Source organism: Alexandromys fortis, unplaced genomic scaffold (assembly GCF_014885135.2).
Source record: "Alexandromys fortis isolate MF-2015 unplaced genomic scaffold, M_Fortis_MF-2015_v1.1 scaffold_1, whole genome shotgun sequence".
Classification (NCBI taxonomy): Eukaryota; Metazoa; Chordata; class Mammalia; order Rodentia; family Cricetidae; genus Alexandromys; species Alexandromys fortis.
The window spans coordinates 3,781,954-3,806,813 of NW_026067927.1; the positions used below are offsets into that span (position 1 = coordinate 3,781,954).

Below are 24,860 nucleotides of genomic sequence, written 5' to 3' on the forward strand. Positions count from 1 at the left end.
CAAGAGAGAGCAAACTGAGGAGGCCTGGGTTCCCTCCATGTCCTAAGCAGTCCCCGACTCTGTGATCTCCCCGGTTGGTTCTGATAAGTTTATTCTGCCCAGTGAAGCTCTGTATGGTTTGGAATGGTCCCTCCCCTCTCGGGGCCTCAGTTTCCCTCTCTGTCCACAGGAGGCAGGACTGGATCATTCTTGCAGCTAACTCTGTTTGCCAGGCTCTGTACTGAGCTGTGTAGATGCACTGGCGGTGCCGAGGGTCTAAGGAGTGAGGGCTGGGGGTTCTGCATCACACGGTCAAAAGGCCCCCGATTACCTCGTGATAAGAAAGGGCTTGTCAGATCCGCCATGGTGAGCCCAGCGCTCTGCTAGTCCCTGGCTCAGAGTTCCACTTAGACCAGACCTAGGTTATCCAGGGATGGTGCCCCAGTGACCCCCTGGGTTTCCACCGCGCCGCTCCCGAAGCAGAGCTCGCGAAAGGTTCCTTGGCAACCTGGGAGGAATCCAGCCGCAACCACAGGCTCTTCCTTTCCCCTCCCACCGCCTCCTACTGCGGGCGCCGGGGGCGGAGGCTGCCAGCCCTTTATAAAAAGCTACCGAAGCTGGTGGCGGAGGGACTCGGAGCTGCGACGCTGCCCGGCATCCGAGCCCACCGGATTCCTGCACTCCAGCCATGGTTCCCTCGCCGCTCGCGTGGCTGCTGCGCCTGGCCGCGTTCTACCATCTATGCACACCGCTGGCGGGTGAGTGGGTACCTGGGGAAGAAGGGAGGAGTGTGTTGGGGTGCAGACTGCATTTCTCTGGTGGGGGGGAGTCGGCCCCCGCTAGTCCGGTCATTCCAGTAGCTACTGGGGCGTGAGTGGGGGCACAAGGTGTGTGGGGAAGAGTGAGGGCTGGGAGAAGCTGAGTAGTCTCCTGACTGGTGGACTAGGTTATTTCTTCCTACTGAGGTTAACTACCTAGCCTGTAGACGCCCTGGCCGGAGGCCAAAGAAGAGACCAGACTTCCCTTTGCCCTGTTTTTCAAGGCCCGTAAGAGCAGTTCCGGTCAAGGTCACCACAGCTTGTTTGGGGCGCACAGATCGTCCCTCTGTCTGTGCCCCATCATCCCGGCCACCTCCTCCAAACCCAGATTAGAAAATATTTTATCTCCTCGGACCTGCCTACTGGACTCCACCACCTGGCAGTACGAGGTGTAGACATACCTAGGGACATAGGGAAGATGGAGACCTAGAGATGGTTAGAGAACCAGCTCACAAGCCAGGAAAGGGTAATGCCTTCTGGCCGGTTGATACTCAGAGAAGGTTATTCTTTGCCTTGGGGCACACAGTGAAACTGGGAGAATGTGAACCAGCCCCCAGCTTCCAGGCTGTCTCCATGGAACTAAATCACCAGTGCCACAGGGAGCTGGCGATGAGTGGGTGGGGAGTGGGGGGTGGTGAAATAAAATTGTGCCTGGCTTTCTGCTGTCTGAGCTCTGGCCACAGGCCTGGGATATCTGGAGACAGTGAGCACTGGGAAGTGGGAATCGGATGGACGATGGTTTGCCATCACCTTGCTGTGTGTCCCTGACCTGGGTCTTGACTTCTCTGGTCTCAACTGCTACACCTGTCATTGCAGCTACTGCCTGGCTGGGGAGAAGGCTTCAGTGTCTAGGGAGGCATCTTGGGAGGTGTGCATGGTGGTAATGGGGTATCACTTTTCCTAAGCTCGTGGGGAAACCCTAGGCAAGGCTGGACAGGAGACCCTGGATGTCTGAGGTCTGAGGACCTTAATCACATCTGCGGGCTTTGCTAGGAGATGGTGGGCATGATGCAACCCTGATGAGCCTCAGCTCCTTCTCCCCTTAGATGAGGTTTTCAGCTAGGTCCACCCTGGAGCTCCCCAGCGGGGGGTGGGGGGGAGTCTCAGGCTTTTGGGCTGCTGCAGGCAAGTGCATGGCTGGTGCAGGGCATCTGCGTCAGTCCCCAAATGTGGGTCTGCAGGGCTGTGCCAGCCGATCGCTCTGGGCTTTATGTAACGAACCTGCAAACCAACAAGGCTGCTGCTCCCCAGCACTGACGCATCCCCTCCCACTCAAGTCTCGGCAAGAAAGAGAAAAGAAAAGATCTGTTTTCAGCTGTTACAGCCTGCTTCCCCCACCCTCCGTGGGGGTGGAGGGGGTAGGGGCGAACAGCCTCAGGGTCAGACCCAGGGCCCTGTGGGTTTAATCAAGAGCGCCCCCACTTCTCTGTGGGTGAAGGTTTTATGTGCCGCTAAGCACTTCTGCGTGCATCTTGTCCATTCATTTGGCACACACGAGCAGGACACCTGCTGTGTGACAGGCTCATTTCTGGGTGCTGGGACCATAGCCCTGAATAAAGAGCCAACGAGCCCAGCTGAAGTTTGACTGCAGTACACAAAAATAAACCAATGAGCCATTCTGTCTATTAGAAAGAAAAAGCATTGCAGGGGGCAGTGGGGGCACTTAGCTTGTTTTGCTGGCTTGTTTCTTTTTTGTTTCTGAGACAGGGTCTTTCCATGCAGACCAGGCTGATCTCACGTTCATGCTCTTTCTGTCTCGGCCTCCTGGGAGAGGGCTGGGGTAGGAAATGCATTGCTCCTTGCCTATCGTGTTGGCATTAACAATGGAAAGAAGTTTAGGGAACAAGTGAGCTCACTCTAGGGTGATAGTCCTTTCAGGTGATATTTGGCAATTTCCAGAGGCATTTTTTTAAACTATTATTACAGATGTCCCAATATTTTTGGCTCCTGGCATAGAGTCCACAGCGCCAGCCTCCACAATAAAGAGTGAGCAGGTTCAAAATGTGAATACTATGGCCGTTGGGAAAAGCTTCCCCAAGGGCAGAATGCACCCGTCATTAGAAAACATCTAGTCTCAAGTCACTCCATACTGTCATGTTCATTTCAAAGGTGAGAAAATTAAGGACCCAGATGAGTAAAGGCTCAAGTCCTCTCCATTGGTGCACCCAGGACCCAGCGTGTCTTCACAGTCCTTAAGGGACAACCTAGTACATATTTCTTCCAGGAAGCCTCCCCTGATTACTGACGTTTGAGAGTTATCTCACATTCCTGTAAATCCTAGTATGTTTGTGTCTGGCCAGAACTTTCAATCCTTTACCAGGACTAAACTAGCTCTGTGTTCTAGGCAAGGGACTGAACCTCTCGGACCTTCAGCTTCTGAATCTATAAGAAGAGGATAACAACCTGTCCTTTGCAGGGGCTGGGGGCTAATAGAAGCCGATAACACAGGATCTGATGCTAGGTGCAAGCAGAGAGGTTCTCATCCCCATCCTCTTACCTGCCTGTGGATCTGGGACCCTTCTGAAGAAAGAGACGGGCCCCATTTACCTGCCCACCCCCAGCAATGCCTCACAGCACCCAGCTCAGGGCCCCCACAAGAGGGAGGAGCCAGCATTTGTTGGTTGTCTCAGTAAACAGTGATCATTACAAACAGCCTCAGCATCTGTAGTTCAAAGCACTCAGGGTGAAAGACCAGAGGGCTGTGTATAGACTGAGACGTAATTCAAGCCAGTGCTGACTGATTCAGGAAATGGATGGATGGAGATGGATGGATGGATGGATGGATATGGATGGATGGATGGATGGATGGATGGATGGATATGGATGGATGGATGGATATGGATATGGATGGATGGGATGATGGATGGATAGATATGGATGGATGGATGGATGGATGGATGGATGGATGGATGGATGGATGGATATGGATGGATGGATGGATGGATATGGATGGATGGATGGATGGTGGATGGATAGATGGATGATGGATGGATAGATATGGATGGATGGATGGATGGATGGATGGATGGATGGATGGATGACTGGTGAGTGGATTGGTGGCAGGCAGTGGATGAAAAGAAATCGATGGGGAGGCTGGGACTTTGAAAGAGTGACAGATGGACAGGTGGGTGAGTAGGGTGGGTAGATGGATGGATGAGGATGATGGGAATGAGTAGAAGCAGCGAGGAGGACAGAGGAAGTAGGAGGATAGAAAGATGGGTGGATGACGGATGGATAAGTAAGTGGGTGCATAGGCGGATGGGTGGACTGGTGGGCGGATATATCTAAAGCAGCGACAAGTAGATTGAGATATTACCTTATTGTATGAATATTACTGAGTACCCGTGTTGTGTTCAGTGCAGAGATACACGGTGACAGCGAGATAGACAGTCTCTGAGTCCCTGACGACTCGTTTGGAGGACAGTTAGATGGCTAGCCACACAGGAGCACAGCCTCCTCTTCTAGGAATGGGAACTTTGTTCTGAAGAGAGGAAAGGCCTCCCTGAGTCAGTTACATAGCTGTCCTGGTAGATCCCAGCCAAGTGGCTCATGGCAGAGGCTGACTTTGTGGCTCTGCCAGCTGGGCTGGTGGCAATGGTCTTCTCTATCCTATTCTGGGGTCTTCCCTGTCACACATCCTCCCTTTCCTCCTCCTATTGCAGGTCACCCCAGGGCTTTCTCAGATCCACGCAGGAGTGGCCACCAAGCTATGGTCACAGGGACTTGGGGGCAGGGACATGCAACATGCAGCTAAATTATTCTTAGGTCTACTGGGGATGGAGGAGGGTTACAACTCTGTACTATAATTTGGGTAGGGGGTTGTGTATGTGTCTGTGTGTGTGTATGTAGGCCAGAGATCAACCCCTGTGTTGTTCCTCAGGAATTACCCACTATCCACCTTGTTTTTGAGATAGTCTCTTCCCTGGGGTCTGGAGCTGACTGATTCGTCTCTACTGCCTAGCCAGTGAGCCCCAGCCATCTGCTTGTCTTTGCTTCTCCAGTGCTGGGATTACAAGCACACACTGCCCTGCCTGGTTTTCTACACGGCTTCTGGGGCATCAAACTCAGGTTCTCGTGCTTGAGTGGCAAACACTTTACCTACTGAACCACTTCCCCAGGCCTAAACTCTGACTTTCACATCCTGGTTCTTGGGGAGAAAGGACAGTACTGTGACTCAGCCAGTGAGTTCAGGAGCTCCTAGCGCTGGCCTTTGATGACCCAGCTCAGATCCACAGCCCAGGCTTCCTTTCCTACAATGTGCAGTGAGTGGCCCGTGGCCCGGGAGCTATGCGGAGGTGAGTTAGTTAGGAAGTCCGGGTGTGTGCTTGCCTTTGGCTAGTTCTTTTTAGGGGTTGTGCAGAGGGCAACCAGCCTCATGCATACCAGGCAAGTACTATATCCCCGAGCTTCACCTCTAGTCTCCCGTGTCCATTCTTGGCAAGATGGAGTGTGTTTGCACATCTGTGTGTGTGTAAGTATTTGTGCACAAGTTTTAGTGGAATCTGGGGAACAACTAGGCTCCCAGGTCTTAAAAACCAAGCCAGATCAGCATGCTCACTCCCCACACTGCTTCTTAGGGAATCTTGGGTTCTAGATGTTCAACATGACTTTTACTCGGATCTAGAACCCTAACTCTTCCTCGTTTTTCTCCCCATTTTCCATGAGTATACACTGGGAAGATGACAGGACACACTGCTGGACGTTGAGGACAGTGGTTCTCAACCTGTGGGTCGTGACCCCTTTGGGGGGGTGTCTAACAACCCTTTCACAGGGGTCTCATAAGACCATCCGCATATTAGATATTTACATTACGATTCATAATAGTAGCAAAATTACAGTTGTGAAGTAGCAATGACAGTGACTTTATGGTTGGGGTCCCCATGACGCAAGGAGCTGTATTAAGGGGTTGCAACATTAGGAAGATTGAGAACCACTGATTTAGAAGGGATTTGAAATAGAATGCAAAAAAATGTCAAGTGTTTGTTTGTATCAGATAATTGGGTTTATCCATTAACAGAAACCCCTGCCCAGGGGCTTTTGCTGCATAGCTATCCGCATGCCCTTGACTCCTATTCTGCCTCTGCCTTTTCTCCTGAACTTATCTCAAACTCATTCTGCAAAGCACAGGGGCACCTGCTCAGCAGACCCCCACCCCCTTATTTCCAGGCAGGTAAGCTTACCTGTTCCACATACCTGATTCCTGTGTGAGGAGGAGGAGTAAGGCTAATACGTACTTTAATATGCCAAAGGCGGTGATGGGCAGTTCAGGGAAGGCCACGGGCCAGGGACCAGGACTGGGCAGGGCCACTCCCTCACCGTGCAGGCCAGGTAACCATAGGCAGGTCTGTGTCTCGCTTAGAGTCCTCTCCCCTGCTATGACTTCATTTTAAAAATTAGCCCTTCCAGGCTGGGCACCATGGCCCACATCTTTAACCCCAGCACTCAGGAGGCAGAGACAAGTGGATATTGGTGAGTTCGAGGCCAGCCTGTTCTAATTAATGAGTTAAAGACAGCCAGAGCTATGTAGAAAGACCCTGTCTGGAAAAAAAAATTAAATGCTTCCTGCACGCCAAGCAAAAGGAACTTTTTAAATAAAGCTTTGTTTTTATAAGTCCAAAACAACCACAGAGCAGACTCTTGCTGTCTAGCAGGTTATCAGGGGTGAGTCAAATGTGGGTCAAGGGCTTTGGCTTGCGCACATAGGGAGAGGCTGAAATGGGGTGAGATACCAGATACCCAAGGGTCCTACTGACTGGGGGGCCTCTGTGGACTCAGGTCAACACCTCGGCGTGACGAAATGTAACATCACGTGCCACAAGATGACCTCACCAATCCCTGTGGCTCTCCTCATCCACTACCGGCCGAATCAGGAATCCTGCGGCAAGCGTGCCATCATGTACGTATTACGCATCACTCGGGTCCTCAGACGGCCCTGGGACCTCCCAACCCTCTCCTGCCTGCCTCACCCTGGGATTCCTGCCAAAGGCCTTGGCAAATGCACCCTTGTTGCAGGCCCACAAGCTACCTCACTGACCTTATGATCAGTGGCAAACAACAAAGGTGAGGAATGCCCACTGTGGTCCAGGGCAGTACCCAGGGTGGTGCTTCCTTTCAGGCCTGTCTATACAGTCCTCAGCCCATTAGATCCCATAGGGCGATTGAGTGAGGTGGTCTACCAGAGGCAGGATCCAGACTCCAGCAGGCCAACCAGAGGCCCTGATCACTTCCTACCTCCACGCCTCAGTTTCCTCATCTGGGAGATGGGTGGCAGGAGGGGAAGAGGAGGTGGGGGAACTAAAGTGGGTGGCTGAGCCCTTGGAAGGCACGTGGATGGCCGTCACTAAGTGACAGAAGACCAGAGCCCTCAGGGCCACTGGGGAGGAAACAGGCCCAGTCAGTAATCATTTTCTACCTGGTCAGTTTGGTCCCTTGTTCTGTCTGGGGCATACGGTGAGTTTTGCCCATTTGCTCAGTCTGAATCTTTGCTAGGACTGATGGAGGCCCCTGAGCAACCTTAGCCATGCAGGAAATGCCCAGAGTCCTTCTTAACTCGGGCTCTGCTAGCGGAAGTCCAGTACTTCCTGTCCCCTAGACAGCTCCCCCAAGGAGTGAGGTTCAAAATGCCTTCCTGCCTGCACTCTCTGCTTTCCCACCACGGATTACTTTTTTCAGATACCCCCCAAATAGTGGAAGAGGGGTACATGACACCCTTGCAGTTGGGCACACTTTTTTTTAATCTGTCCACCTCATCTTCCTGCTGGTTAAATGTGGTTAGCGTGGCGGCTGCAATGCGTGCAGGCTGTCTGACCTGCAGAGGCTGTAGCGTGGACCGGTAATCAGCTCTGAGCTGCTGTTGGGGCAAAGCAGCCATACACAGCCTCGCAGGAGGCTCCAGATTTAGACCACACTCAAGATCCCAGTGAGGATACTGAACGGCTTTGGCTCTGAAAAGTTGCTTCAGCCTGAGGACAAAACCTAGAAGAGGAAGTTGGGGGCCAGAGGGCAGCCATCACCATGGGACAGGGAGCTCACGCACGGGATCTTTCTAGAGTGAGGAAACCCGCCTTGTCACATAGCTGGTGTCAGAGAGCACCTATGGCATCCCCAGATCAAAGTCCAGAGCTGCTGGCCTTTCTGGTAGGGATGTGCTTATTAATGCTGTAACTGTTATGATGCCTGCTCTGTTTTTCTCTAGGCTCCTTACCCTTTATTTTGCTTAGCGATAACACAGAAGTAGGGTTCCCATTTGCCTGGGACTTTCCTGGTTTTGAAAGGGGAAGTCCCTCAGGCTGAAAATGCCTGTTCCGAGGTGGTGGCGGTCCCCTCTAGACCACAGACATTCATGTCTCTTCCAAGGGCTAGGAGACATAGGGGATGGAGTGGCCCAATGCCTCACACTAGTAAGTCAGGACAGCTTGCCTGCTGGGCATGTGAGCAGTGCCCCCACACCATTCCAGTCTGGCTGTCTAGAATCTGGGCATCACCAGCCACTGTCTTCTTTATAGCTTGGAGACGAGACAGCACAGACACTTCTGTGCTGATCCAAAGGAGAAATGGGTCCAAGACGCCATCAAGCACCTTGACCGCCAGGCCACTACCCAGCCTCAGATTAGTGCCAAGTTTGAGAAGTTGGTCAATGTGACACCTGGGATCACCCTGGCCGCCAGGGGACTGTCCCCATCTGCACTGACAGAGCCTGAAGTCACAGTGGAAGGCCTTACTTTGGAGCTGACTACTACTGCCCAAGAGGCCCAGAGGCCCATGGGGACTTCCCAGGAGCCGCCAGCAGCAGTGACTGGAACTTCTCCCTCTACTTCCAAAGCACAGGATGCAGGGCTTTCGGCCAGGCCTCAAACTACTGGGATTTTTGAGGAGTCTGCTCTCTCTACCACCATTTGGCAGAGTTCTGCTGTCTACCAGTCTGAATCTAGGCTCAGGGCTGAGGAGAAGGCTACTGAGCCCCCATCCACTACAGCCCCATCTACCCAGGCACCCATCATTTCCCATTCAACCCCGGAGGAGAATGTTGGGTCTGAAAGCCAGCCTCCATGGGTCCAGGGACAGAGCCCCAGTACAGAGAGGCCTCTAGGGCCTGAGGAAACAAATCAAGCTCATACTGATGATTTCCAGGAGAAGGGGCCTGGCAACATAGTCCATTCCTCAGTGGCCCCCGTCTCCTCTGAAGGGACCCCCAGCCGGGAGCTGGTGACTTCAGGCAGTTGGCCCCCCAAGGCAGAGGAGCCCATTCATGCCACTGCAGACCCCCAGAAACTTAGCGTACTTATCACTCCTGTCCCTGACACCCAGGAAGCCACCCGGAGGCAGGCAGTAGGGCTGCTGGCCTTCCTGGGCCTGCTCTTCTGTCTAGGGGTGGCCATGTTTGCCTACCAGAGCCTCCAGGGCTGTCCCCGCAAAATGGCAGGAGAGATGGTGGAAGGCCTCCGATATGTCCCCCGTAGCTGCGGCAGTAACTCATATGTCCTGGTGCCAGTGTGAGTTGCCTGCCTGCCTGTGTCCATAGTTCGATTCAGACAGCTGTCTGGGGACCCCCATCCTCATACCTACCTTCACCCAAGGTGAGGCAGTGGGAATGGGGAGGCTGGGTCCTCCAGGAGCCACGTGCTCCAAGCCCCCAGTTGAGGCCCTGGAGGCCACCTTTTGCCGTCACCCCCTTATCAGAGACAGCCGGTGACCTTCCAGCTCACCTATATTTGAAAGACTCCTCTGCTGCTGGCTGGTTGGAGGGGCCCTTGACACCCCAACCCTAGTGAACAATTATTTATTGAATTCCCAGGCCCCGTGACACCCGTCTCCTGTGAGCACCGTAGTCCACCCATCTCAAGCAGCAGGTCAGGCCCGTTTGCCTGTCCCTCTGACCTCTTCACATCTGGGTTTGCTGCACTTGCCAGCCCCTCCCCCTCCCTGGCCAGCTGCGGTGCTATCTCTCCTATCTCTCCCTGTCCCCTGTACAGAGCACACTACCGTCACCACCATCACCACCACCAATGCCCTGTTGTGTCCTTTCTTGCATGAGGTTACCGCTGTGTCTCCTGGAGCTCTCTGGGAAGGGAGATGAGCTAGCGTGGGGTTTTGCTGCACTCCTCCCCAGGCTGTGCAGTGACGGCATGCACGCTGCATCTGAAGGCTGGGTCTAGACCCCACTCAGCGATCTGCAGAACAAGGTGCCCCATCTGTAACAGAAAAGAAGCGTGGCCCAGAGATGGCAATACCCCATGGCCCTGACGTCGTCACTTCCCCTGAGATCCTTGTCCCCATCCCTGGATGCAGCCCCCAGCCCTTCTCCACGCTGACAGTCACTGCCATCCCACTGGACTGACACCTTTGCACCCTGTGACTCTGAGGACGGGCAAGGGTAACTTGAGGGTTCAGGTCGTACCCTGTGGGCCCCCACATGGAGGCTGAGTTGGGGGGACCTGCAGGAACAGAGGCCAACTCAGAAGGTCCCTCTGTGTCCTCACTAGGCACCCCTACTCCACGCACCAAGATGACAGCCACAGGTCTGCCCTGCCTGAAAGACAAGCCACAGAAGAGGATGACGAGCCCTTGGGAGGCAGAGGATCCAGGGTAAGCACCAGGAGCGGCCACACACCTGACTTAAGTTTAGGGACTTGAGCGTGTATGTGCCCAGCCCTCATGGTTAGGAGGCTGGGTCCTCTCTCAGCTCTGAAAGCACAGTTCACACCAAGGTCTCACCTTTGCCCCACTACAGGCAGGGCTAAAACTCCCATAACCTTCTCCAAGAGTCCTGTGAAAATTTCTGAAAGGGACTCTGCCCTGGGCACAAAGTGACTGCTAAAGCCTCCAGCATGTCCAGCATGGAACAGTTGGGCAATACCTACACTCCAATAGCTGGAGCTGGACCTGCAGACCTTGCCCCCCGCCAGGGTCCTTGGTGGCAGCTCTCCCAACCCTACTCCTAATAGCCCCAATCCTCCACCTTCGGAGCCTCCCGTGGGCAAGTTTCACCCAGAAGTGACTCACTCCTTGGTAGGTAGAAACTCAGGACAGTTGGGCTCTGTTCCAGAGTGAGGAAACCAGCCCCTCGATGACCCTCCCTCCTGGAAAGTTTGTGGGAGGCTCTGGTCTGGCGCTGTGGGCTGGAGGAACAGCAGACTGAATGCACTTTGTCCTGGCTCCTTCAGTGCGGAGCCTTCAAGGCTTGGGGCGCCCATTTCCCTATTGAGAAAGCTGCTGGGGCGTGTGTCCCCTTGTTAGACTTTGTGGGTTCTCCCCAACAGGATGTGTTGCTAAGACAATCTGGGGAGGACTTTGGAAGGAGTTGGTCAATCCTTTGGCTTTTTCAAGCATCATTACCAATGTCTGTGCCATTTTGTATTTTACTAATAAAATATAAAAGTCTTGTGAATCAAATAAGAATGCTTTTCTCTGGGGTAGGGCCAGGAGAGGGGACAATGGTGGGGGGGGGGATAGGAGACTGGGCAAATTCTGAGACCCTGTCTCTAGCTAATTTGTACCAGGGCAGGAATTTTACAGAAGGCAGTGCAGATGGGAATAAGGAGAATTGGGCCCTGGGCTAACTCGGGGCTGCCTTGCTGTGCAATGGTGAGCCAATGCCTTCACCTCTCTGGGCCTCTATGCATCTGGGTATATCTGGCCTGTTGGTCTAATAAGATTCAGGGTCCCTGTGGGTACTACTCAGAGTCCCAGGAACCACCACCTAAGTACCCCTGATATTGCTGCCACTCGCCTGGTGTTCACATTTTCCTCTACAGTGTCTGCTCATCCCTGGTTCATATGAAGATGAGAGAGGGACCGGCTCTTCTAAAAAAACCAGGAAACTCATTTGTAGGACCCCACTGTGAGCTGTCGTGCACGCTGAGAACAGCACAGGGTCAAGTCCAGCAGCCCATTGGTATCGTTCGTGAACTCTCAGATGGACATCTTTTAAAGCAGGATCCTTCCTCTCTTCATTTTATATATTTATTTACTTATTTTTACTTTTTGGAGTAGTGCTAAGACCCAGGGCCTCAAGCCTGCTAAGCAAGTGCGGTGCTCCTGATCTTTCTCCAGTGTTTTGTTTTGAGACATCATCGGACTGGCCTTGAACTCATTCTGTAGCCCAGGCAGGTCTTATAATCCTCCCGCCTCAACCTCTTTGTTGAGCAGCTAGGATGACATATTCTGCTGTTATTAAATATCAGGGCATGTTTCCGTCAATAACATCTTTGACTCAGTGTCTGTCTAAAATTAGAGGCAGCATAGGGCTGGAGAGGTAGCCAAGCAATCATGAGCGCTTGCTACTCTTGTAGAAGGCGCAGGTTTGGTTCCCAGCTTTCCCATCAAGCAACTTACAGAGGATGTGACACTCTCTCCTGGCCTCCACAGGCACCTAACATACACATTGATTTTTCTATAGTCTCTCAATGACCCAAAGCATCCAACACCATCGGCCTGTGTTCCCCGTGGGTGACAGGTGGGGGTTAAAAGTGGGACTTGGAGCCTTTGCACCCGCTGTCCTTTGAATGTCAATTGTCCCCCACTCTCTGTGCTCCAGGTTCTCTGGGCTCCATCAGTTGCTGGCTGCCATCGTCATTCTCTTGGTTTTCCTATGGTTAGGATGTTTTTCCTGGTGCTCCTGTGTCTATCAAAAACACAGCAATGAAAGGCAGACCATGACTTCGCTTCCCTCACTTCTGGGGCCTCCCTTCTATCCATTTGCATCGGGAGCAGAGACTTGCGATTCCTGAAGGATGGGGGCTGTCTCCCCCCTCCCTGCAAGCCACAGTTAGCTCTCCCACTGTGGCGGGAGCTCTTCAGACCTTCATCCTACTGACCTGATTCCCACAGCTAAGAAGGAACCACTACAGCCTGTCATCCCAGGCTATTCCCACCCTGCAGGATGTGGCCACGGGCTTTCGGTTGGCATATCTGCAGGTTCTGGTAACATGCTATGAAGGTTCAGGAAGAGGAAGGGAGTAGGGAAACTTGGATCCCGGTTCAGGGCTCCCCAGGGGCTTTGCAGCACTGCGGCCTCTCATTTTTATTTTCAGTTAGCAAGCTAGACTCAGCCAAAAGCAATTCCTACCACCGACGCCAAGTTTGAAAGGGCAGTTATTCTAAAAAAAACCCCATGCAATCATGCTAATAACGACCATTCTTTCTTCATGGTTTCCACATGCCAGGCTGGGTGCCAAACTCTTTCCAGCAGTGAGCTTGACCATGCAAGTAAAGTTTGCCAAGGACATGTGAACTCGGGCTGAGGGTGCAGCTCAGCGGTAGAGTACCTGACCCTGTGTGCCATCCCTAGGGCAAGATATGGAGATGTGTGACTTGCTCCCGTCCACAGGTACTGCAGAGCTCGCACGTGACCAAACCTTTCTCCAAACCTTGAGGAGTATGTATTAGGTTTTGAGGGTTTTCGTTTTGGGTGGTGAGACCAGCTCACCCTATTTGGCCCAGGCTGGCTTTGATGCTCTCTCCCCTGGCCTCTCCCTACTTAACTACCCTGCAAGAAGTCCAGCCGGCATAGAGGAGCCTGGATAGTCCACCCTCCCCCTCCCCCCTCCAAGTGCTGGGGTGTGTGCCTTCATGCCCGACTTGGCACTGTTTCTGAAAACATGAGCCCCAGATTCATAAATGTGCAAAGTCCTGAGGTCCCTCAGACCTCCTGAATTCACCCCCTAGGGGTGAGGGCCTGGGACTTTAGCCATCCGGCTGCACCCCTCTTCTTGAGACCTTTACCTCCTTCTCACACTTAGACTTCATTACATGGCCAGAGTTTTAGAGCCCCCCTCAGCAGGTGCCTCCCTCCCTGCAGACACTAGACAGCCTCACCTCTCCCACCTTAGGCCCTTACATTCACTTTCATCTGTGGCTCCGATGTGCATTCCGCAGAAGGGCGAGGCCAGACCAAAAAAAAAAAAACACACATAAATGAATAACTGGGAATTTCCAACTTTGAGCTGAATAATAGATGTTTGGGGAAGGGTTGTGTGTGTGTGAGTGTGTGTATGAGTGAGTGTGTGTGTGCGCACGTGTGCACGTGTGTACTAGCAAGCAAGCGTGTATATGTAGAGTATATATGTTCAAGTGTGGTATGCGCATGCATACAGCTGCTCTGAGCAGTGGGGACTCAGGACCCAGAGGTCCATGCACATGTGCTCAGTAAAGAAAAGGTTTCAACTCCAAGGACTTGAAAACCTATTTCCAGGATGGCTTGCCTGAACCAGAAGCCACGTTCAGTAGCTAGGACCTCCGAGGGATCTCTGTAATGTCAATACACTGCAGTCAGTGCAGCCCCCACAGCCGGAGAACTCCAGAGCAGATGCCCTTCCTCGACCTCCAGGGGACTCTGCTGCCCCTAGGGAGCAGAACAGAACTGTCTCTAACAACACAGGGACGCAGTGTAACCTAGGGCTTGCTGACTGTGTGACTCTGGCTGAGTTACTTGACCTCCCTGTACCTTGCTTTTCTCCCATATAAAAGAGGAATCATAACTAGAGTAAAAACAGTCATAACATAATCCTCACCAAACATCTAAGAAAAGTGATGTGTCCCAGTGAGTTCCCAGGAAGTAAACAGAACCCCTGATCCACGTTTCCAAATGGTTTGACTCCCCCCACACACAAACACACTTTTAAGACATGATCTTGAGGGCTGAAGAGATGGCTCAGTGGTTAAAATCCTTGCTGCTCTTCCCAAGAATCAGAGTTCAGCTCTCCCACCCACAGCAGGCCATGTGGAGCTGCTTGTGACAATAGTTCTAGGGGATCTGATGCCCTCTTCTGGCTTCCACAGACACCATATCATGTACGCATACTCATACATACTCATACATACTCTTATCATCATGTATGCATATCATGTATGCATACTCAGACACAGACATACACATAAAAGATAAATAATGAAAAAAGACAAGGTCTCACATAGACCAGATGGGCCTTGAACTCACCATGTAGCCAAGGGTGACCATGAATTCCTAATCTTCCTCCCGACTACTGGGATTGCCACCATGCCTAATTGGGGGGAATGGGGGACATGATATCATCTGTTACCCAGGCTGACCTCAAACTATTGGGCACAGGATCCTCTCAACCCCAGCCTCCCAAGTATCCAGGAATACACAGTGTTATTGGGTATTCAAATAAGAGCATAGAATCACAGTGACCATAAAAAAAATACAGACTTCCCAGTCTTCAAAGAAGTAAAGAAATATGTCATCAGAGCCAGACATTGCTCATATTCACTTGTGCCTGTAATCCCATCACTAGAGAGGCAGAGGCAGGGGGATTGTGGAGAGTTCAAGGCCAGCCAGGGCTATAGTGTGAGACCTGTGTCAAGAAAAGGAAGAGGAGGAAGAAGCAGGGGAGAATAAAGGAAAAAACATTATGGTATTATGAAGCAGATGAGAATAATCTGTAATTTGGGGCTGGTGAGATGGCTCGGTGGTTAGGAGCCCTGGCTGCTCTCCAGAGGTCCTGGGTTTGGTTTCCAGCAACCACACGGTGATTCATAAGCATCTTGACCTCCAGTTCCAGACTTTCAGGGAATCAGACGCCATCTTCTGGCCTCCGCAGGCACTGCAGGCACATGGATACACATCCATACACATAAAACAAAAATACATAAAATGTCAAAAAAAAAAAAAGAATCTGCAATTTGCAATACTTCCCCCTAACCTGTTTCTTGCTGTTCAAGTTGATAGGGGTTTTCTCCTCTATTGTTTTGGATTTAGTGAAGTAAAATTATTGAATCACAAATGATTCAAACCTGACTATTAAGATGCTTGGACGGAAAGGGAAGTTTTTAAGTTTTCAGGTCCTTGGAGACTGGGATTGTTATGGATGTTTCTGGCTTGCTGCCGCTCAGGCACATGACCTGGCACTCCTCTTGGACTGGTGGGGCTGAGCCAGCAGCTCTGGTGGGAGAGATGGGAGGAGGGTGTGGATCTCAACTTGGCAGTCTGTAGCGGCTGATTAGATGGGCACTCATCACAGCCTCTGCGGCACGTGGAGCAAATGGGGTCTTAAGTGAGTTCATGCTACAGACATGGCTGTGGGCGTGACAAGGACCCGAACGCCTCAGCTCCAGGTGAGACTCAGAGAGATGGCAAAGCCTTCCTTGGGTCCAAGTGAAAGTGCTGACCAAGTGTGCAGAAAATACCTCCGGAGCTTTCTCTCCCCCGACTCCCACAGCTGCTCCTCTGCAGAGCCTGCTCCCCCTGTGATTAGTGAAACCAGCCTCTGTGTGCAATCACCCTGCCTCTTTGTTTATCTGTCTGTAACAGCTCCGCCTCCCTGTTCGACGGTACATATGAGCAGACCAAGTGTCTGGAGTGCTGGGGCTTCTCCGTCAGATGTTTCTGTCATTTCTTCATCGACTCTAGTTAGGGATCTGGGAAAGAAACCTTGCAGAAAGAGGCACGGTACCACTGACTCAGCCCAGGAAGGACCTGGGTCCCTGGGTACATGGAACATGGAGCTTCTGGCTCTGGAAAGAGCCCAGCTGATCCACATAAACATTCAGGGTTAGAACAAATAAACCTTTTTGGTTTTAATCTGGGAGGGTTGGAGGTATGAGTCAGCATTATCAATCCATCCAGTTGGCTCTGATACCACTGAGAAAAGACAAACTCTGCTTGGAGGGAGGCTGGGCATGATGCCCTTAGAAGGCTGGATCACTTATGATTCAGACACAGACTTCCCAGCTGGCCTTGAACTTGCTAAATAGCAGAGGATGACTTTGAACTACTGATCCTCTTCTCTCCAGGTTCCAAGTGCCAGGAATACAGGAGCACACCACCATAACCAGCTAAACACAGTCTCTTAATGGGCATAAATATGCTGCGCACATGCTGGTTCCTTCTCTTTACCCACCCTCATTGAAAATGGTACGGGTATCTGCAATGGCCTTCAGCTGCCTTTGAATCTCATCAAATGCATTCTAGTGACCTGGCTGAGAACACAAGACAAGGGAGTAAACAGAGAGAATGCTAACACCATCAGGTCAAGCTCTGCCAACTGCTCTGGTTGATCTAATGCTTTTCAAGGGTATTCTGAGTCCAAGAGTGGAAACCTGGGCTCTCTGGATCTCAGGGTGCATTTCCACAGTGCTGAGGACTGACAAAGGTACTTTCAGTATCCGTGCCCTACAAAGATCCCCATTGGTCAGCTGAGCCCCAGGTTCCTGCAGCCTTGGCCCTGTCATGATGGCTATTCTTAGTTGTCAACCTGACTACAACCGGGATTAACTGAAAACCCAAGCTGGGCACACCTGTGAGGAGTTTTTCTTGACTGGATCATCTGAGGATGGAGCACCCGTCATCTATCTGGGCCACACCAGGCATAGCAGCTCAAATAGAGGATGCAGAAGGAAGAAGCTGTGGAAAGCCAGGCTAACTGTTCTTGTTAACTGAAGTGTCAACCCAGAGCATGGTTTATGTACTTACAAGCTCACCCTGAGAAAGTCTTGGGGCTATGTTGGGATCCAAAACACCCCAGTGTAGTTGCTGGCCAACTAATAAAGACTTTCTACTGACCTAAACCCACTCCAAGCAATCTTGTCTAGTGAATACCCCACAACTCTGATGAAAGAATTTTAAGGCCCAGAGGAGCCACAATGCTAGAGTGAATACTTGTGTAAAGCCAAATCCTCCACAATGGGAAGGCCCAGGAGATACACCCTTCACTAATCCCATGAGATAAAAAAATGGCAAGAGGGACCCTAGTATATTCGAAGAGCTTGGTTGACCCCCTTTCCTTTTGCCAGGCTTTAGGGCCAGAGATGCTATTGGATGATTGAGTTCCACAGATTTAACTGGGCCCCAAAGTAGCAGAGGCCGGGTGGCAGCACTGAGTGCCAAAGGCAGGATGATTATGGTTATTGTAATGGACCGCATAGGCAAAGCAATGTCCATAATGACCTGACCTGTAAGAAGCAGCACACAAAAGTGACATATATATAGTGTCATGACCTGTGTGGACCGTTGGTAGTGGCTAATCATTCACGGTGTTCCCATGCATGAAATAAATAAGAAACCTGCTGCGTTTTTGCTTGATCTGTATAAGTGGGGGAAAAAATCTTGAACAAATGAAAGAAAGACTACACTGGATCATGGCAAAAGAGAATCTTGGCCTGTGGATTGATTTTCAGTTTTCAGACCCAGAACCCCTTGAATGAAGGGAAGCCAGGTTCCCCTGAGGAAGGACCTTGATAAAATACCCAAGAGTTTTACTGTCAGCCTTTTCTAGTCATTCAGGACCGATGGTCTTTTACACAAGTAACTGTACAATGGGGGAAAGGAAACAATCAGACTTTCTGGGTCTGTTGGATACTGGTTCTGAATTTATTCTAATTTCAGGAGACCCCAAGAAACATGTGGCCCTCCAGTTAAAGTAGGAGCTTGCAGAGGTCAGGTGATTCAAGGAGTTTTGGCTGAAGTCTGACTCCCAGTAGGTGTCAGTGGGTCACAGAACTCATTCTGTGACTATTTCCCCGGGACCAAGAAGTATAATTGGGATAGATATACTTAGAAATTAGCGGAATTTCCACTCTGGTTTCCTTACCTGTGGAGTGAGGCTTTTTATACCTAGAAAGTCAAATGGAAGCCTTTGGAGTTCTCTTTACCAGGGAAAATAGGGAGCCCAAAGCAGCATCACATCCTTGAGATTAGTGAAGACTTGAAAGACTTGAAGACGGTTGTTCCCACTCCTCCCTCTAACTTTCCATTTGGCCTGAGCCGGAGACAAACAAATGACAGAGGATCACAGCTGACTACTGCAAACTTTAATCCATCACCCCTAGTGATCCACTAGGAAAATTTTTGCTTCCAGTTCCAGAGATCTTAAATTCTGCTCAATTTTGATTCCAGAGTAGGGAATGCTACTGCCTGGAGACAGAACAAACATTCTCCTGAACTAGAAGCTCAGACTTCCTGCTGGCCACTTTGGGCCTTAAGTCAACAGGCTAAGGAAGGGATAACAGTGTTGGGGGGGGTGTTGTAGATGCAAATTACCATGGGGAAATTGGGTTGCTTTTCAATGGGGATGAGGAAAATTACGTCTGAAGTGCAGGAGATGTGCTAGGGCATCTTTTGAAGTTATTACATCCCGTAGTTAAACCACAACCACCCAATACAGTCCGGATGACAAAGGGGACAGGCCCTTCAGAAACAAAGGTATGAATCGCTCCTCTAGGAAAAGAACCAAGACCTGGGGAGGTGCTTGTTGAGGGTGGAGGACGTACAGAATGGATAGTAGAAGATGGTAAAGATAAATACTGACTCAGGCTATGTGACCAGCTGCAGAACCGAGGATCAAATTGACATGCGTGTTTCTGTAGTGTTGTGTTAGGCATGTGTATGTGTAGATGTCTGTTTTCTCTCCTTGATTGCTTTATCATGTGATGTAACATCAATTGAGGCACTATCAGTGCTTATCATATTTAAGTTATGAGACGCTAAAAGAATGTCCCTCAAGCAACATTGCGACCTGTTCTAAAATGCATAGAGTGTTTGTGGTTGTACGTGGGGAAGCTACATTCTATTAGGCATAATTAAGGCCTGACTATTGTTTTCATTTGGAAATTAAGCATGACATAAGGAGATACGAGTGTATGTCAAAGGTGGACTTGTGATGGCTATTCTTGGTTGTCAGTGTGACTACATCTTGAACTAACTAGAAACCCACACAGCTGAGTTTCCCGTGAGGGATTTTTCTTGGTCAGATCACTTGAGGTAGGAATCTGGTCCACACCTTCTCATGGCACCCCATATATAGGACATGGAAGAAGCAAACATTGTACTTTGCTTGCTTGCCGTTGCTCTCACTAGCAAGTCCATTCTTTCACTGGCATTAGAGCCTATTTCTTTGGGATTGCAACTGAGGACCAACCGAGACCTCCAACCCTGTGGCCAGAGTAGCTACGGGTTCCTGGGACTTTCCGTTGAGAGACAGCCATTGTTGGACCAGCTGGACCACAGCCTGTAAGTCTTTTTCGTTGTTGTTGTTGTTTTGAGACAGGATTTCTCTGTGAAACAGTTCTGGCTGTCCTGGAACTCAGTGTGTAGACCAGGCTGGCCTCTAACTCACAAAGATCTGCCTGCTTCTGCCTTCCAAGTGCTGAGATTAAAGGTGTGCACCACCATCGACCAGCCACAAGTCTAATTTATCCTCTTTGTATGTATACAGATCTTTCTGACAGTTCTCTTCCTCTATAGAACCCTGACTGGTATGCCTATCTACCCTTTGCTCACACACTTTGTAGCTCCTCTTGCCTGGGATCATTCCCCTACTCACTCCCAGTCACTTTCGAGACTAGCTTGGATGTCACTTCTTTCAAAGGCCTTTTCTTTCTTTCTTTTTTAAAGTTTTTATTGATTCTTTGTGGATTTCACATCATGCATCCAGATCCCTCTCATCTCCTTGTCTTCTCACTCTGCCCTCTGCCCTTGCAACCTCCTCCGAAACAAAACTTAAAAGCAAAAACAAACAAACAACAACACGCAACTAAAGAGAATAATCTGGGCATGGAAGCTGTAGTGTGGCCCAGGGTACCCTTTAGTCTATACATCTTTACTTGTAAGTGCTCATAGCAATGAGTCGTTGGTCTGGTTCAGTGCCTCTGGCTTCTGCTACGATATCAATACTGAGCCCTCACTGGGACTCCTCTTGGATATCCTGTTGTTGCCATGTGTCCTGGAGATCCTGTAGCTTTGGATCTGCAGGTCCCGTCCCTTCACATGCTCCAGCAGTTCACAGATAAGGTGGGTGTTGGCTAATTCATAGCCCTGGTTCTGGGCCTGGGTGGTAGATTGGTTGGTCAGCCTGTCCGGTTTCCCTCATGATCACCATCGGGGCAAACTCTCCGGTACTGGCCCACCCAGTGCAGCAGGCAGCAAGGAGCAGGGCCAGTTCTCCCGCTCTCCTGCCCTCAGGTCCCGCTTACCCACACTCACACCACCAGGGTCAGCGCTACTGTTTTGCCCAGGCAAGATGCAAGGCCCACTTGCCTCGTTACTGCAGTAGGTGAGGGGCGGAGCCAGCCCTTCCCATCTCAGGTCCCAGAGTAGGCCAGCTCTCCTGCTGGCTGCAAGTGGCAAGGGGGAAGGGAGAGGGCATATTTCTCTTACCCATGGCCACAAAGACAGGGCCGGTTCTCCCACTCTTATGGCCTGGGGGCCAGCTCTCCCTCCTGCCGCCAGTGGCGACAGTCGGGGAGGTTATCTTTGCCTCACCCACTCCAACACAGGGCAGGTGATCTCCCAAGCTGATCCTAGGCACTGGATCAACTACGCCTCCATCAGCTCAGCTCTATTGTGTCAATCAGGCGAGATTTAGGGCCCCATCATTCGAGTGCTGCAACCCAAGAGGGTAAGACCATCTCTCCCACCCTCATGACCCCAGAATCAGTCCCCAGCCCCCCTACCACCCCCGCTTGCAGTAGGTGGCAAGGAACCAGGGATGAGGGAGGAGCCCTCGCTCTACCTCATCAAAGTGACAGTTTCCCTCTGTGTTTCCAGCTGAAGCTGCTGCTTCCCTGTGAATGACAAAAGAAAAGAAAAGAAAAGAAAAGAAAAGAAAAGAAAAGAAAAAGAGCCTGGGTGGTGGTGGCGGCGGTGCACGCTTTAACCCCAGCAGATCTCTGTGAGTTCAAGGCCAGCCTGGTCTGCAAGAGCTAGTGTTCCAGGACAGGCACCAAAGCTACAGAGAAACCTTGTCTCAATAAATAAATAAATAAAATAAAAGGGAAAGAAAAGGACACGACCCGTCCTATGTAGGGCAAAGGAGAACATTTATTATAGATAGGTGGGAGAGCACAGCCAGAGGCAGGAACATCTGGGAGAGTACAGAGTGGACATGACCAGACAGAGCTGTGCCCTGTGAGGGGTGGGGGGAGGGGAGAAAGGAGAGGGGAACCAGGTGCAACAACTAGGAGGCCCAAAAGAGAGTACATGAAAGGGCCTGGTAATAAAAATGGTTTGGATTATATAGGGAAGGGCAGCCCAGCCCCTGGCCTGGAGAAGTTTAGGGCTAGGGGGCGGGGTATGCCAACCAGGAGGGCCCTGTAACTCGTAAGGACCGAGAATGAGGGGAGAACCTGGCGGCCAGGCCCACTTTGGTCTGTTAAATAGGCACCCCAGCCTTTTGTCCCAGGTTTGAAACACTGTACTTCTGTAAGCTCCCTAGGGGAGGGGCTCTGGCCCCCCTATCTGTGGCAGTCCGTGGATACTGGAAATAGTGACAAGAGGAAGAGACCAAGCCCCACCTGTGTTCCATGGCACTCTCTAGCCTGATGTCTGTGCTGTACCCCTGATAACCAGTCTGTCTGTGGGGAACTGCGTATCTGGTGCCTCCGCAAGGCGTGAGGCATTGGTGACTGCCAGTGCAACGCACCCACGTCCCTGGCGACTGGTGAGCCTCCATCCACCATCACATCCTGTCAGGATATTGCTCCTCAGGCCCGGCCAGGACTCTCAGGAAGCTTGGGCTTGGACGGTGCCCTGTATGTCCTCCAGCCTCCTTAGACCAGTGGCTAGTGGAGGAGCCCAGCAGGCCTGAGCTCTGGGCAATCTGAGAACCTAAACTCATCCCTAACCAGTTTCTTGGTCCATATGGCGCTCTGCCGTATGCAAGGGACCTCTTTCCAGTGGTCTCTGTGTTACCATGACCACCATCAGATACTTAGGGTTGGAGTGCCATCCACACGGCCCAGGGTTCTTGTTCCTGGATATGATGGCTAAGAAGGGGGTGAGGGGAAGAGCCATTGTCAGTTACCAGAGGTGCTGATCTCAGTGACTTCTTCTGAGAGGTGCGCTTAAGCAAAAGCCACGGACTTCCGTGTGTGGAGGTGTTGCTATTGCTGCTGCTGCTGTTGTTAAGGGCAACCAGAACCTCATGCGTGCCAACTGCCAAGTCAGATCCCCATCCCTGCTGCGAGCCTTCCGACACGTGTTCTCACATAACTCCTGCTCTCAGAAGAGTTCATGCTTAAAGGAGCTACCTTTCCCAGAGAAGGTTCCGGATGTATCCAAAGTCACACAGGTCGTGAGTGACTGAGCCAACGCTCTGCCTCTCGAAAGCTCAGCGTGCTTCTGTCGTCTGTGCTGTGCTTACTATGTAGGATAACATCGTCGTGGGCAGAAAGATGTAAGTGCCCGTCAACACAAAGGGTTAGTGAGCAGTGCTGGGGAGGTGAGGCAAAGACACAATGTGATGCTGTTTGTGCAAAGTTAAGCATGCTCTCAGAATTCCACAAAGGCAACCTATACCCCAGGGTCCACACAAAAAAAATCAACCAGCCGTGGGCCCCAAATATCAGGTTTACAACCAGGTGTGGTGGCACACACCTTTAATCCCAACAGTAGAGAGGCACAGTCTGACGGGGCTCTGTGAGATCAAGGCCAGCCTGGGCTGCATAATGAGTTCCAGGCCAGCCAGTTCTATTTAGTCAGACCCTGTCTTAAAGCAAGAACGAACAAACAAACATTAGCAGGGCTGGGGATGTAGCTCCATGCTAGAATGCTTGTCCTCTGTGCACACGGCCCTGAGTTCTGTCTCCGGAAAGAATTATATCTCTGTTGAACACATAGGACTTTTTTTCCCTTATTATGTATCATTCCCCCGGCAGTCCTGGGTGGATGCCATTCACACAGTGCTTACATAACAGCAGACAGTATCTTCTAAAGAGTATGAGTGATCGTCTAAAGAGGAGTGTATGGAGGGTGAGCAGTAAGGCTAGGCAGATACTGTGTCATATCACAGTAGGGACTAGAGCATCCTTAGATCTTGGTCTCCGCAGTGAGCCCTGGGTCCATCCCCCTGAGGTACCGAGAAACAACTGGACACTAAGGATGTACATAGTGCTTAGAAAAGTACAAAGGAACATGTGGGGCCAGAGATGCTGGACTCTGCTCTCCCTAGTACACGGGGATATGACTGGAGAAGAACCTGACGTTCAGGGACGTGGCTACCACATCTGAGTGCCTGGGAGGACACATGGGCATGGCTCACAGTGCTGGTGCCTGTCTGGCCTGGTTCCCCTGCTTGGTCTGATTTCTCATACTCCTGAGCAACCTGGAACAGCATGCTAAAACCACCCTTCTGCTCATTAAGTTACTCTACCCCCTCCTTCTTATTCTACGACTCCCTCGCCATCTCCTTCCCCACCGTATGCTGTTTTTTGGTGTTTTGTTTGATTTGTTCTGTTTGTGATTGAACCTCGGGCCTTATATATATCCAGCAAAGGCTATGCTACTCATTCACATTCCCATCTCTCTTCTAAAAATACTGCAATTGTTTCTTTTCTGTATTTGGATATTTCGTCTGCATGTATGTCTGTGTGCTACTAGTGTGCCTGCAGCAGCCAGAAGTAGGTGTCAGATCCCTTGCAACTGGAGTTACAGACAGCTGTGAGCCACCACATGGGTGTGGGGACTTGAACTCGGGTCCTCTGAAAGAGCAGCCAGTGCTCTTAACCGCTGAGCCATCTCCCCAGCAGCAGCTCTCCGGTACTACTTTTACTTTTGTATTTTGAGACAGGGTCTCACTATGTATCCCAGGCTGGCCTTAAACTTGTGATCCTCCTGCCTCAGCCTCCCAAATAGCTGAATTATAGGCCTGTACCACCAGGATTTGCCTATAAATCCTTAAAGACTCACCTAAGAGCCCCGTGATGCTAGTGGGGCACACTTTTAATCCCAGCACTCAGGAGGCAGAGGCAGGCAAATCTCTGAGTTCAAGGGCAAACCTGGTCTACAGAGCTAGTTCCAGGATGGCCAAGGCTACACAAAGAGGAAGGAGCCCCACCCTCCCGCTCCTAGGGAGAGAAGATGTGAAAAATCTGGCTGGGGCGGGGCGGGGTGGGGAGGGTGAGGGGAGTAGAGAGGATGAATGGGCTGACGTCCATCTTCCCTAGGTAATCTGTAAAGTCATTGCAGCCTCCAGTTCTCTGTGGAGGTGGATTAAGATCTGCTGGTTTCATTTAAAAATAGACGCAGCGGCACTCAGCTGAGAGCTGGAAGGAGCCCAGGCGTGGCAGAAAGGTGGGGCTGTGCAGCAAGCAAGACAGGGAGGAAGCTGC

General features: G+C 51.2%; 1 protein-coding gene across 4 annotated transcripts; it reads left to right on the forward strand.

Annotated features, from left to right (window-relative positions):
• The first annotated feature begins 558 nt into the window (after positions 1–558).
• On the forward strand, positions 559–11,935 carry Cx3cl1 (C-X3-C motif chemokine ligand 1). 4 transcript variants are annotated; one of them, XR_007591986.1, is made up of 5 exons: positions 559–737; positions 6,573–6,693; positions 8,303–10,170; positions 10,280–10,382; positions 11,552–11,935. XR_007591986.1 is itself a non-coding variant. In XM_050143729.1 (3 exons), the coding sequence occupies exons 1-3, from the start codon at positions 668–670 to the stop codon at positions 9,291–9,293; spliced, it is 1,182 nt and encodes a 393-aa protein (XP_049999686.1). In that variant the 5' UTR covers positions 559–667; the 3' UTR covers positions 9,294–11,186. The 4 variants fall into 4 exon arrangements, 1 of the variants encoding a protein (XP_049999686.1); XR_007591984.1 differs by having other exon boundaries at positions 8,303–10,382; positions 11,552–11,934; XR_007591985.1 differs by lacking the exon at positions 11,552–11,935 and having other exon boundaries at positions 10,280–11,186.
• Positions 11,936–24,860: the final 12,925 nt, after the last annotated feature.

Excerpts from the sequence above, each read along its gene's own strand:
- Cx3cl1 (XM_050143729.1), top strand. The coding sequence starts at position 668 with ATGGTTCCCTCGCCGCTCGCGTGGCTGCTGCGCCTGGCCGCGTTCTAC. Across the intron at positions 738-6,572 it reads TCTATGCACACCGCTGGCGG|GTCAACACCTCGGCGTGACG; the intron begins GTGAGTGGGTAC and ends CTGTGGACTCAG. Across the intron at positions 6,694-8,302 it reads TGCGGCAAGCGTGCCATCAT|CTTGGAGACGAGACAGCACA; the intron begins GTACGTATTACG and ends TCTTCTTTATAG.